General features: G+C 40.3%; 1 protein-coding gene across 1 annotated transcript in view; it reads right to left on the reverse strand.

The window, feature by feature from the left end:
- Slc15a5 (solute carrier family 15 member 5) overlaps positions 1–12,914 on the reverse strand; it is a 110,434-nt gene that overhangs the window by 34,850 nt on the left and 62,670 nt on the right. The window contains exon 7 of the mRNA XM_041678731.1: positions 3,819–3,950. Within this exon, the coding sequence (XP_041534665.1) occupies positions 3,819–3,950 (132 nt within the window). The remainder of the gene's footprint in view (positions 1–3,818; positions 3,951–12,914) is intronic.

Below are 12,914 nucleotides of genomic sequence, written 5' to 3' on the forward strand. Positions count from 1 at the left end.
TGGGAATTGAACTTAGGACCTCTGGAAGAGCAACCAGTGCTCTTAACTTCTGAGCCACCTCTCCAGTCCCTGAGGTGCTCAGTCTTACTGCAACTTAATATTCTATGTTTTGTTGCTACTTATGGGAGACCCACCCTTTCCTAAACAGAAATGGAAGATGAGTGGATTAGGGGTAAAAACAGAAGTGGATGGAGGGAGGGACTGGGAGGAGAGGAGGGAGAGAAAACTGCAGTTAGAATGTAATATATAAGAGAAGAATAAAATAAATAAATAAAAATTTTAGAAATATATATATATAAAACAAAGTAAAAGTTTCTACTATGCAATGCAAATTATCAATAATAATTTAGATTTTCAGTGAAACCTTTCTGCAGGAAGGAATCAGTTAAATTTGTTAAGAGGCAGCCAATAGAGTGGGAGAAGGTCTTTGGCAACTATACATCTGACAGTAGATTGATATCCAGAACTTGCAAAGAATTAAAAACATCAAAAAGAAATAAACAATCCAACAAAAATGGGCTAATGAAATAAACCGACAGTTTGCAAAAGATGAACTACAAATGACTGAGAAACATAGAAAGAAGGATTTAACCTCACTAGCCATGGAAGAAGTATACACCTAAGTTATGTTGAGATTCGAAAGTCAGTCAGTGAGAACCAATAACATATACTGTAAAGCGAGGATGCGGGTGTCTTGGTCACTGGGAAGTAACAATGCAACTAAGACAACTCATATACAAGGAAGCATTTAATTGGGGGACTTACTTAAAGTTTCAGAGGTTTAGTCCGTTGTCTTAGTTAGGGTTTCTATTTCTGTAAAGAGACACCATGACCACAGCAACTCTTATAAAGGAAAACATTTAATTGGGACTGGCTTATAGTTTCAGAAGTTTAGTCCATTATATTCTTGGCATTGTATAATCAGACATGGTGCTGGAGAAGGAGCTGAGAACTCTATATCTTGATCCACAGACAGCAGAAGCAACTGTGTGCCACACTGAGAACAGTTTGAATATATATGAGACCTCAAAGCCCACCTCCATAGGGACACACTTCCTCCAACAAGGCCATACCCACCTAACAAGGCCATATCTCCTAATAGTGCCACTCCCTTTAAGGCAAGCACTCAAATACATGAGTCTGTGGGGCCATTCCTATTTAAACCACTATATTTAGTATCATCACGGTAGGAAGCATGATGGCACACATGGTGATAGAGCAGTAGATTGGCTAAGAGATCCATACTAATCTAAAGGCTGAGAGAGAGACACTGGCCTGGTGTGGGCTTTTGAAACCTCAAAGCCCACCCCCAGAGACACCTTCCTCCAACAAGGCCACACCTCCAAATCCTTCTCAAATAGTGCCATTCCCTGTTCAAATATATATGCCTATGGGGCCATTCTTATGCAAACTACCACAATGGGAAAGAAACAAGGCATCCTGTAAACTGCTAGTGGGAAGATAAATGAGTCCACTTTCAATGGAAATTAGTATGGTGGTTTCCCAAAAACTAAACATAGATCAACCGTGTGATCTAGCTATATCACTCCTGAGTATTTACCTAAAGGACTCCAAGTTTGATTTTCAGAATCCATATGGTAGAGAGAGAACTGACTCTTGCAGTTCCTCTAACCGTAACATGTATTCTATGTTACACAACCCTATCCTCATACACACTCACACATACAAAATATATGTAAAAGAAAATGTAAAGTAGTGGGCAGAGGAGAGAGTCATTGGCAGAGGGCTTGTACGGTGGACAGAGCCTTGGGTTCAATTTTTAGCACTGCCTAAATTGAGTGTGGTGATGCATGCCTGTAATCCCAGCACACAGGAGGCTGAGACAAGCTTCTCTTAGCACAGGGCAACAATAGTGTGGCGGTGTCAGCTCCTATGGAATTCAGAACTTGGTTAAGGCAGGTTTTGGGGATGCTGCTCCATTAGGCTCAGTTTTGCTGGCTTGTGGAGACAGTTTTCCTCATTGCCCTTTTATGCCCCAGCCCCTCTTTATGTTTCCCGAGCCCCCTTTGAGTAGAAGTGACTAAATAAACTTCGGTTCAGTAATAGCTGGGATCTACAAAGTGTGGTGGACAACACACAGGAATTTGGGGGAGAATTCAGGAAGGTCTATCTCATTGTGGCAAGATGCTTAAGGCAGTAAAGTCAGCTTCAATTTGTAAGGACCTAAGCTGGTAATAATATTTGACTTTGAAGTTTTAGTGGATATCAGATGAGATTTGATGGTAGAGGCTCTCTTTGTACATTTATATGCATATAGTTATTTATTCTGTGTACTCTTATTGAGTCTGTTCCATTTTTACCTTCCACCAAGTGTGTTTCAGGGAAGGCATTCTGATTGCCAGGGTTGGCAGCAAGCCCCTTCACCCACTGGGCCATCTTACCAGCATTGTAGAAATTTTTTAAAGTCAACATTCCGAATGATTTCATTAAACAAAATAAAATAAGGAAGCATGTTTAGCATGGGAAGTGCTTAGATGCAAGTTTAAGTGAGACTTCTTCAGGTCATTTAAAAAATCTTGAAAGGAATACTTTATCACAACAAAACTTGCCATCAGAGTTCAAACACTGTAAGTTCTGGAGCTGAAGTTGCGAGTTTGGATTTGAGTGCTCTGAGAGTCACAACAGGATTGCCTGCTATTCTGTGTGATGTGGGTTTTGAGACACAGCGGGTGAGTGCCCCACATATGCTATTGCTTCACTTCCTCAGATACTTACAGGCAAGGTTTGTCCTTATCACCCAGTCGATTAAAATTGACAGATTTTGCCAAACTTGTTATATTAATTGTTCTTGATGTAAGTGATTCCCTGAATCACTGGGAATCTTCTAGGGGTTTGGGAAGTGTTTATTTTGCTGGTCCTGGCACCCCAGTACCCCGTACATAGAACACAGCAGGTTCTTGATAAATAATTTTTGAACTTTGTGTTGAATTTGTCACTGACTGATTATTTTCTTCATAGTCTGAGAGCAAATAGACTGGATTTATGTAAGAGAATACAAATCATCCCCCCTTTTATATTACTTTAAGTGTACAACCATAAATATATTTGAAAGTAGAGAAGAGTAAGACTGTCATATTTTCCTTAAAGTAAGCAACAGCCAATTAAGATAAAATTTTAGGTACAGTGACATTCAAAAATCATATTGGTAAGATGGGTTGATTTAAAAATATAGTCAAAAGCCTGTCCCCTGGCCCATTAATCATGATGTCTACGCTGTCTGTGTGTTTCCACTCACAAACCAACTTAAGATTAGAATTTTAACATTTGCATCTCAATTTTTCATATTTCTTGTTTCTCTATCCAAAATTTTCCCTGGGAAAATTTTCCAGATCATTTGTTAGCCACCTTAGGATTTCTCCTCAATTGTATAGGCAACATTTGGGGCCAACTGAGAGCAAAGTAGGCCACAGGGTAGCCTACAATCCTGGATATGCGCAGGTGCTCTTTTTTAGCATTGTCTTCGTTAGCTACCAGCCATTATTTAACACAGCTTCATCACAAGACCTAACAAGAATACAATGACCAGTTCGCTTTAAAATGCACTTTTAAAAGACACTCTACGCTGTCTCATGGGAGGTGACATTCTGTAATTACCTCCTCCTATCAAAAGGAAAACAATTCCCAGAAATTAATGAATACAGCAAGACTCTACCTCCTATCTTAATTCTATCTTAATTGCAAAAGTGGATCAATTAAAAAAAAGACTATGCTCGCAAAGACCCTCTCTTATGGTTTTGTCTCCCAGCTCCCTAGTCATCAGTTCAATGTATATAAGCATGAGATGAGTGAATTCTTACCTTTTGAGATGAGATAAACCAACTCCACCAGCAGTGCCCCTGTGAAACAGGCAAATCCATGAGACAGCGTCAAAAAATTCATGGAAGTTCCTCTGAAGGTGCTTGGAATGAATCTGTGTATTGCCATGGAGACTGGGAGAACAAGAAGAGGCCAGCATTTAGGAATTCACCTAAATCACTTATACACGCTATGTCCCTATGAATGCCTACCATGCATCAAATTTACCAATGAGCAAAATGTATGGGTGGGACTTTGTTAAGGTTAGTGCCCAGGTAGGCTATGATGCAATTTACGGTTAACTTCAAGGAATAAAAGATGACAGCATACAGCCTCATACAACTGCCAGGAGGATCTGATTGCCTGGCAGGTGAGTGCTGTAATATCTTCACCAAATTTCACCCAATCTTAAATATTTCTGATGCATTTGTATCAAGGTGTGAGCTGTTCTAAATATGATTTCTGTCATGAGGTCTCTGCTTGAGATTCCATGGCCTTTGGAAAACTTGAATTTATCGCAGAAAATTTATGCAGGGATTCAGGAGTTAAATATGAATGATCTAAAATCTCTTGACAACCATTTATTAGCCCTCATGTGAGTTTATTAATCTAAGTGACCACACGTGAGTTTATTAATCTAAGTCTCAACATCTTCCTATTTGAAATGGGAATATTATCATTACAGACAGAGAGGGGTGGTTATATCTGATGTTATATACCTATAACATGCTGTGTTTAATGCTGCCTTTCATGTGTTAAATAAGTCTAGGTATTTTTATTTATTTTTTCTTTTTATTCTTTTTATTAATTCTGTGAGAATTTCATATAATGTGTTTTGATCATATTCATACTCAACTTCCCCCCATAACTCCTTCCAGATCTACACCAATTATTTACCCACCCACCCCTGCAGCATCCTATCTTCTTTTTGTTGTTGTTGTTTAGTAACTCATGGACTCCAATTTGTGCGACCCACATCTCCTGCATGTGAAACCATTTTTTGGAGCATTGTTGACCTACCAGGAGCCACACTTTTAAAGAAGACTGAGACTCCATTCCCTAGAAGTCATTCTCAGTTAGGGGTAGGGACATAGACTTATGAATTCCCTCCTACTCTGTGATGTAAAGTTGACTGGCTTCGTCTTTTGCAGGCACCCACAGCTGCTGTGAGATCATGAGTGTAGTGATCCTGTCATGTCTAGAAGACTCCCTGTGGTCCTCCCCAGCTTCTGGCTCTTATAATCGTTGCACCTCCTCTACAGCAGTGATCTCTGATCCTCGGGATAAGTGTGATATAGATGTCTCATTTGTGACTGAGCAGACAACTGATTGGTGTTGTCCTGGGTACTTTGACCAGCTGTGAGTTTTTGTGTTAACATTAGCTATCTTAAACAGTATTTATCCTATCTATGCAAAGCACTGCACAAAACCGTTTGTATACATTGACCATGTCCTGGTTAGCCCAGTTGTCAAATTTGCACAGGCTAAAGTCATCTTAGAGAAAGAGGCTCCACTGAAGAATTGCCGAAACCAGGATGGCAGATGGAAACTACTTGATTATTAACTGATATAGGAGGACTGTGCACACTGTAGAGGGGGGAGCCATCCTTACCCAGGTGGTTCGGGGCTGTGTAAGGAAGCTGTCAAGCCTAAACCAGTCAGGGAATGAGAAATGTGGTGAGATTATGTTTGTGCTTCAACAAATAAAGCTTGCTTGAAGATCAGAATGTGGAGCTAGCCAATAGTTAGCCATAGAGACCAGGCAGTGTGGTACATACCTTTAATCCCAGCACTCGGGAGACAGAGGCCGATGGATTTCTCTGAGTTCAAGGCCACCCTGGGCTACATAAAATCAATCCAGACTAAAAGAGATTCAGAGTCAGGCAGTGGTGGCTCACACATTTAATCCTAGTACTTGAGAGTACCTGTTTAATTCTAGCACTAGGGAGATAGAGACAGGAAAGGATTTGGCTAGACAGAAAGAGGAATATAAACCTGGAGGAGGTAGGCGCTCACGGCATTCAGTGTGAGAATTCTGTGTGAGGATTTTTAGAGATAGAATCACCCATTCAGTCTGAGGATTCAGTGGAGGTAAGAACTATGTAAGAACTGCTGACTTCTCTGCTTCTCTGATCTTTCAGCATTTACCTCTATATCTGATTGGGGTTCTGATTACTAAAATCGATTAGAATTCAGACTACAGCAGGCAATATTCCTCCATGGTTATATGGTTTCTGATTTTCTTCTTTCCCTTTTGTGCTTTAAAAATTTTTCTAGCCGGGCGGTGTAGACACACGCCTTTAAGCACTCAAGAGGCAAAGGTAGGCAGATCTCTGCGAGTTTGAGGCCAGCCTGGTCTACAAGAGTTAGTTCCAGGACAGGCTCCAAAGTTACAGAAAAACCCTGTCTTGAAAAAAAACAAACAATAATAACAACAACAATAACAACAAAGGCATTTAAAAGACAAGATCTCCTGAGTAAACTGGGAGTGTGGGAATCATGGGAGAGGGTAGAAGAGAAGTGGGGAGGAAGAAAGAGGAGAAGAGAAAAATATGTAGCTCAATAAAAAACAATAAAAAAATCATCATGGAAAAATTTCTAATGTGAGTGTTGCTGCTTATAATACAATAGTCCCATACTAGCTCAGAATGGAGTCTAGTAAAGCTTTATTTATTATTTAGGGGTAGACTCACAGAAAAGGTGGTGATCAGCATTCCTCTGCATGAGTGGAGAACTGGGATCAAATCCAGCATCCAAAAGGGGCCACACATGATTTTACATCTGTGTATATAATACATGTGACCATGCCCAAAGTGGACCAGTGTCTTAAAGGTCTTGGATGAAGAAGCTGTCACCTCATATTCCCATTTTGTTTAAACATGTGAGCTATTATTTATAGACAATTTACACTGGTGTAGATTCTTGTATATTGATACAAATTCAAATTATATTTGTTATATTGAATATGCTCCTAGTTTTGTTTACAATATTTGTGTACCTATGCAAAGTTATTTTGTCATAGTGTATGCATGTATGTTTCTACCTCTGCTTAAGATATTTTGTATATTGACGCAATTTTAGTTTAGATTTATCATATTGCACTATATATTTCTAACTCTGATCAAGCTATTTATACACTGTTTACATTTTGAGGTCATTGTCCTCATTTGCTGTACAGTTGTTTAAAGACTATTAATATTAATATTTTAATATAAAGCTTTAGTATTTAAGCTAAATAGGTATTAAGAATTATAGGTCAATAGTCATCCATGTTTGTCATACTTATTTAGACTAATCAGGTTCTTTAGATACATAGAGATTGTATTCCACATCGATAAGTAATCTTCAACCACTTCAGAGAACTGTAGAATATGACATTTAAATAACTTAGAATTTTGTTAAAGTGAGACACGATTGCTCCTGACAGTGCTGATCTATTCCTGAGGGAATGTTGGACACCAAAGACACTCCACTTGGAGCTTGTTTTCTTCTTGGTAAAACTGGCCTTTAGGCAAAGAATTGCCCCTGCCTTGACCACTGACAAAATGCATGGTGTCCAGACTGGACAAACAGGATACAAGCAAAACGACTGCTAAACTTTGCCAAGGCCGGGTAATGTGGTTTTAAAATTTTCCTGCCTCTAAAAATGGTCTGTCAGTTACTCTAGGCCTTAGTCAAAGTTGGTTGCCCCAACATGCAAATGAGACTTTGGGAGATGGACCAGGTAGCTGGTTGTCTCTGTCATTTCTTGCACCTTTGGCAGTTGCTTGACTGCATTTCCTGTTTACTCAAATAGTATTAGTCCCCTTCGCAGGTCTTTGATGGGTTTGAAGATTATTAGTTCCCTTCTCAGGTTTCTGATGGGTTTGAAGACTAGATAGTCATAGTTATCTTCCTCTCATGACTTAGTCAAGCATTTCTAAAACAAGAGTTTGACCCCTTAGGATACGATGATATTGAAACATTTAACATATGTTTCTTGCTTGATGTTGTTCATGCTAGTTGTAATTCTAATTTTTATACTTGATATTTGTTCTTACTGTATATAGTTTTGCATTAGGCTTACAACTCTTTTATTTAGACAAAGGGGGTGCAGTGAGAACTCCTTTAGCCAATGACCTTTAAGATACTGGACCACTTTGGGCATGGTCACATGTACTATATATGCAGATGTAAAAACATGTGTGGCCCCTTTTGGATGCTGGATTCGGTCCCAGTTCCCTGACCATGCAGAGGACTGCTGATCACTGCCTTTTCTGTGAGTCTACCTCTAAATAATAAATAAAGCTTTACTATACTCCATTCTGAGCTAGTGTGAGACTATTGTATTATAAGCAGCAACAAATGAGATTGTAAATTGATATTAAGACTCAGTTTTATTTTATTTTTTTTTTCTGCTCATGGTTTTTTTTTAATTTCTTGCTTATTTCCATATCACTTTTAAGTTGGCAAATAGTACTTATGTGTTTAATAATTATATATTTATGAGATGAAGTGGAGTGCTTTAACATTTTATTAATTTTTTTTTAATTTATTTATTTATTAAGGATTTCTGCCTCGTCCCCACAACCGCTTCCCATTTCCCTCCCCCTCCCCCGATCAAGTCCCCCTCCCTCATCTGCTCGAAGAGCAATCAGGGTTCCCTGACCTGTGGGAAGCCCAAGGACTGCCCACCTCTATCCAGGTACTGGCTTTGTGGGAGCCTAGGCAGTTTGAATGCACACCTTACAAGACTCAGTTTTAAAAAGAAGAGATAATAGAAAATGGTTGAACTTGAAGCACTGAACATTTTGTTGTCTTGTCTATAAGAGTAGAGGTATGTTTTTATTGCCTCTTTTTTCTCTTGGGAACTGGTCAGACCTGGCTTACTTGTATTTCCTCTAGAAAAACTCTGTCTCTGCCCACAGCATCCCCCAACTATGTTATTATCATTAATATGCATGTATGGGCACAGGGTCATAGCAGTTGTGTGGAGGTCAGAGGGAAACTTTCTGGGGTCAGTTCTTTCCTTCTACTTATAGCTTCCAAAGGTTAGACTCAGGTCCTCAGGTTCAATAACAAGCTTGTTTATTTGCAGAGCCATCTCGCCAACTCTTGTCTAGGACTGTGGTGGTTTGAAAGAAAATGACCCCCAAAGGGAGTAATACTATTAGGAGGTGTTCTTTTGTTGGAGTGGGTATGGCCTTTTTGGAGGAAGTGTGTCATGGTGGAGGCAGGTTCTGAGGTTTCATATATTCTCAAGCCATGCCCAGTGTCTCAGTTAACTTCCTGTTGCCTTTGGATCAAGATGTAGAATTCTCCAGTACCATGTCTGTCTGTCTGCACACTGCTATACTCCCAGCCTCCATGTTTCCTACCATGATGATAATGACTAAGTCTCTGAAACTGTAAGGCACCATCTCAATTAAATATTTTTTTTATAACACTTGCCATGGTCATGATGTCTCTCTACAGCCATGAAAACTCTAACTTTATATGTACTTACTTTAAATGAACCTTAAATGTTAAGCCCTTTAAATGAAATTACTAATACACAATACAAACACATATTACTAATTTCCCTGTAATTGCACAGCATTTCCAGTTTACTTGTCTTTACTTAGGAGCATTCCAGACTATGCTCCAGGAAAGCTGCTGAGAGCTCGTCTGGAGACGGGTAGATGTATCCCTTCCTTCTCTGATGATAGGCGCTGGGAGGGCTGGCAGAGGAGTGCACGGCACTACACAGGCCAATTGAATAAGCACTGATTGAGGGTGAGGACAATGATGGCAGTAAATAGCACACGGCAAAGAAAAGCATCTAATGTTGGTGACCAGGTTCTACAGCTCTTTGTATGCTAGAAATCACCAGCAAGTTTGTGAGGTCAAGCCTTCTAGTACTTTCAGGACGGTTCGCATGCTTTGGGAAGAACTGATTCTGATTACGATGGATTTGGTTCATGAATCCTGCTCACTATAAATACGGGGAGACCAATAATGGGCAGGAAGACTAAGTGGGCTGATTCCTTTCCCTGGGAAGAAGCACAGTGCACGAGAACATGATTACTCTACTACTTAATAATTAATCCCATGCTTTTCTCTTGCTAGAACTTCTGGTGCAGTGCATAATTCATGAATACACTCTGCCAGCTATCTGCCTGCTGGTTAATCTTCCTTTGGTGTCATTTTAGCCATTTTTCCAAAGCCTCCAGTTCCCTTTTATAGGACTTTGCTTTTCAAGCCTTCAGATCTCCAAATCTCGGGGGTCTAATTGCATGTTCTGATCTTGTTCAACTTTAGTGATCATCAGTTTCTGCTTCCAGGCTCCAAGATGCTTCTTGTAGCCCATTATGGTGCAGATATTATCAACAAGTCAGTCACTACTCTAAAATAACCACTATACTATGGAGACTCAGTAAAAAAAATTCAAAGTGTCTATGAGAACTGGTCTTCTTGCCAACGAGCGTTAAAACGTGCCTCCAGAGAGCAGCAGGCGATGGTTTGTGAGGATGGCACCCGTAGTATGTGCCGAGTCTGTAGCATATGGAGACATAACCACCTTCCTAAGGCACCTGTGATGGGGAATTCATTGCTGGGATTCTTTGTTTTTCACTCCAGTTATTCTTGAACAGTTGAAAATGTGTTTATTATGTTTGAAGAGAAGCAATTTAGAGCACTCAAAGGAGCACAGTCCCGGAAATGGAGTTTACCCAACTGGACCTGCAGAGCAGCATTCTGTCCTTATACATGAAGAACTGGGCCAGGAATCTCATGATACCATGTTATCCACTACTTCTCTTGTGTGCTGGCACCTGCCAATCATGCTCACTCTTCTCAAAATGGACAGATTCTTCTCACCCTCTCTGCCAACATTGTCGCTTGGGTGAGATCTGAGCACCTTTAATACTGTATAACCCATCCTTCTATTCATCCAAATCTTGGTTTCTCTTCCCATTTGCTTCTGATGTGTCCCGTGCCACCTTGATTTTCAGTCCGTTTACACCTGTAGTCACTATATCATGGACCCATCTAGGGAAGGACAGCTGTGGTGGAAAAGTGACCCGGCCAGCACCCATGTTCATAAAGCTGTACCATAGCGTGGCCGTACCCTCCATTATGCATTCTCACCAGCTTAGTTTGTACCACAGTGTCATAGTTGAACAACTAAAATAGAGACTGAACCACAAAATCTATCTATTATTGCCTACTTTGTAAAAGTGACCTTGGCCTGACTTCGTAGCGTCTCTGTGTTGTAATCGCCTCTGTGCACCCCTCTCAGCTCCTATCTTTCCTACTTTGTCTCTACTTTTCAGTGACTAAAAAGTTTTAAGATCTCCAGTAACATAGTTTTGACAGATATTGTCTTGATGTTTTCTTTTGTTTCTGTATTGGCGGTTAAATCTAAAACTTCCAGGCCTACAAACAGCTGGAGAAGATACTGCTACAATTAAGACTGGTTTGAAAGCTTTCTTTTCCCACTAGGACTGCAAGCACATCTCCAGTGTATCACAGGTCATTGTAGGGCAGAAGGTAACCTGGAGATCTTTAGAGTTAGCTACTATTCTTCCTTGTCCACTATCATTAACATAGGACATAAAAATCATTGATTTCCATCATTTGTTTATTAACTGAATTAAAAATACATTTGTTTATAGCATACTTTGCATACTCTCCTTTCTGGGAGGCTGAACTCGGGGCACTATAAGGACAAACCACAGGAACAAAGGTATGGTCTGATGAAACATAATCTCTTCTGCCAAGAGCCAGACAGTATAGAAGGCAATTCAAGATTTTTGTATTATTTTAAAAAGAAGTGTGTATGTGTGAGAGAGGTTATTATAGAGACAGGATGGGAAATCACAAATAAGAGTGACAAGAATAATTTCTTTGAGTGGGTGACTTTGGAAAAAACTCAATGGGAAGAAGCCATCATTTCAAAACAGGAAAAGGCATTACACACCCAAAGTCCATGCACAGGCCTCAGGAATTGGATCACACTGGCTGACCTAGAAACATAGAGACTTGTGTGAATGGTGAGAGTCAGGATATTATAAGATTCAGTGGGAACATCACACAGATGCCAAATCTTGGCAAGGGGAGCGAGACTGCTCACCTCTACGTGTATTGGGAAATGGTATACCTTCAATTATGGGATGGATATTTAGAAAAGATGACCATGGCTGCTCTCAAGGACATGGACTTGGCACTGGAGGGATGGATCTGTAGTTAAGGACACTAGCTACTCTTTCAGAGGACCTGGGTAGATCTCCAGTACCTGCATGGTAGCTAACAACAGTTCATAAGTTCAAGAAGATCTGATTCTCATGGTAACCTTTGATGTTTGTGACTCAAAGACCTGTGTTGAGTCCTGAGGATGGCACTACTAATTTTACGCAAATATCAGCAAGGAAAACAAACTCACGTGATGTTGCTGATTGTAAAGCGTTGTCTATGTACAAAATACTCAGTGTTTTGCTTTGTATAAAATACTTCCCTAGGGAGGGGGACTTGATGGGGGGGGGGAATGGGAGGCGGTGGCAGGGAAGAGACAGAAATCCTAAACAAACAAATAAATAAATAAATAATAAAAAAATTAAAAAAATACTTCCCTAGGTTCTTGGGCTAACTCCTCTAGATGATGAGAGAAGCCCAGCATTGCCCGGTAGTCAGTAGCAGAACAGGGTCTGAACTCAGGTGCACTGATATTTTCTTTGTGTTTTAACAAATAAAGCTTGCCGGAAGAACAGAATGCAGAGCTAAGCCACTAGAGGTCAGGGAATGGTGGAGCATATCTCTAATCCCAGGATTTGTGAGAGAGAGAGGTAGAGGGATCTTTGTGAGTTCAAGGCCACCCCAGCCTACACGTGATTAAATCTGTCTAAAAGAGAAACAGAGTTCACACAAAGGTGATCCCAGCACTTGGGATCCCACCTTTAATCCCAGCACTAGGGAGGTGGAGGCAGAGAGAGGAATATAAGATGAAAGGAAATGGGAGCTCAGTGCAGTCTGAGGTTTGGTGGAGACAGTTGCAATCAGAGGAGACAGTCTGAGGACAGGACTGCCCATTTGGTTTGAGGACGTGGTAGAGGCAAAGGGTCTCTAGTGACTAACTGCTCTGC

This window comes from Microtus oregoni, unplaced genomic scaffold, assembly GCF_018167655.1.
Source record: "Microtus oregoni isolate MIOR12 unplaced genomic scaffold, Mior012 000002F_ref0000024, whole genome shotgun sequence".
NCBI classification, from domain to species: domain Eukaryota; kingdom Metazoa; phylum Chordata; class Mammalia; order Rodentia; family Cricetidae; genus Microtus; species Microtus oregoni.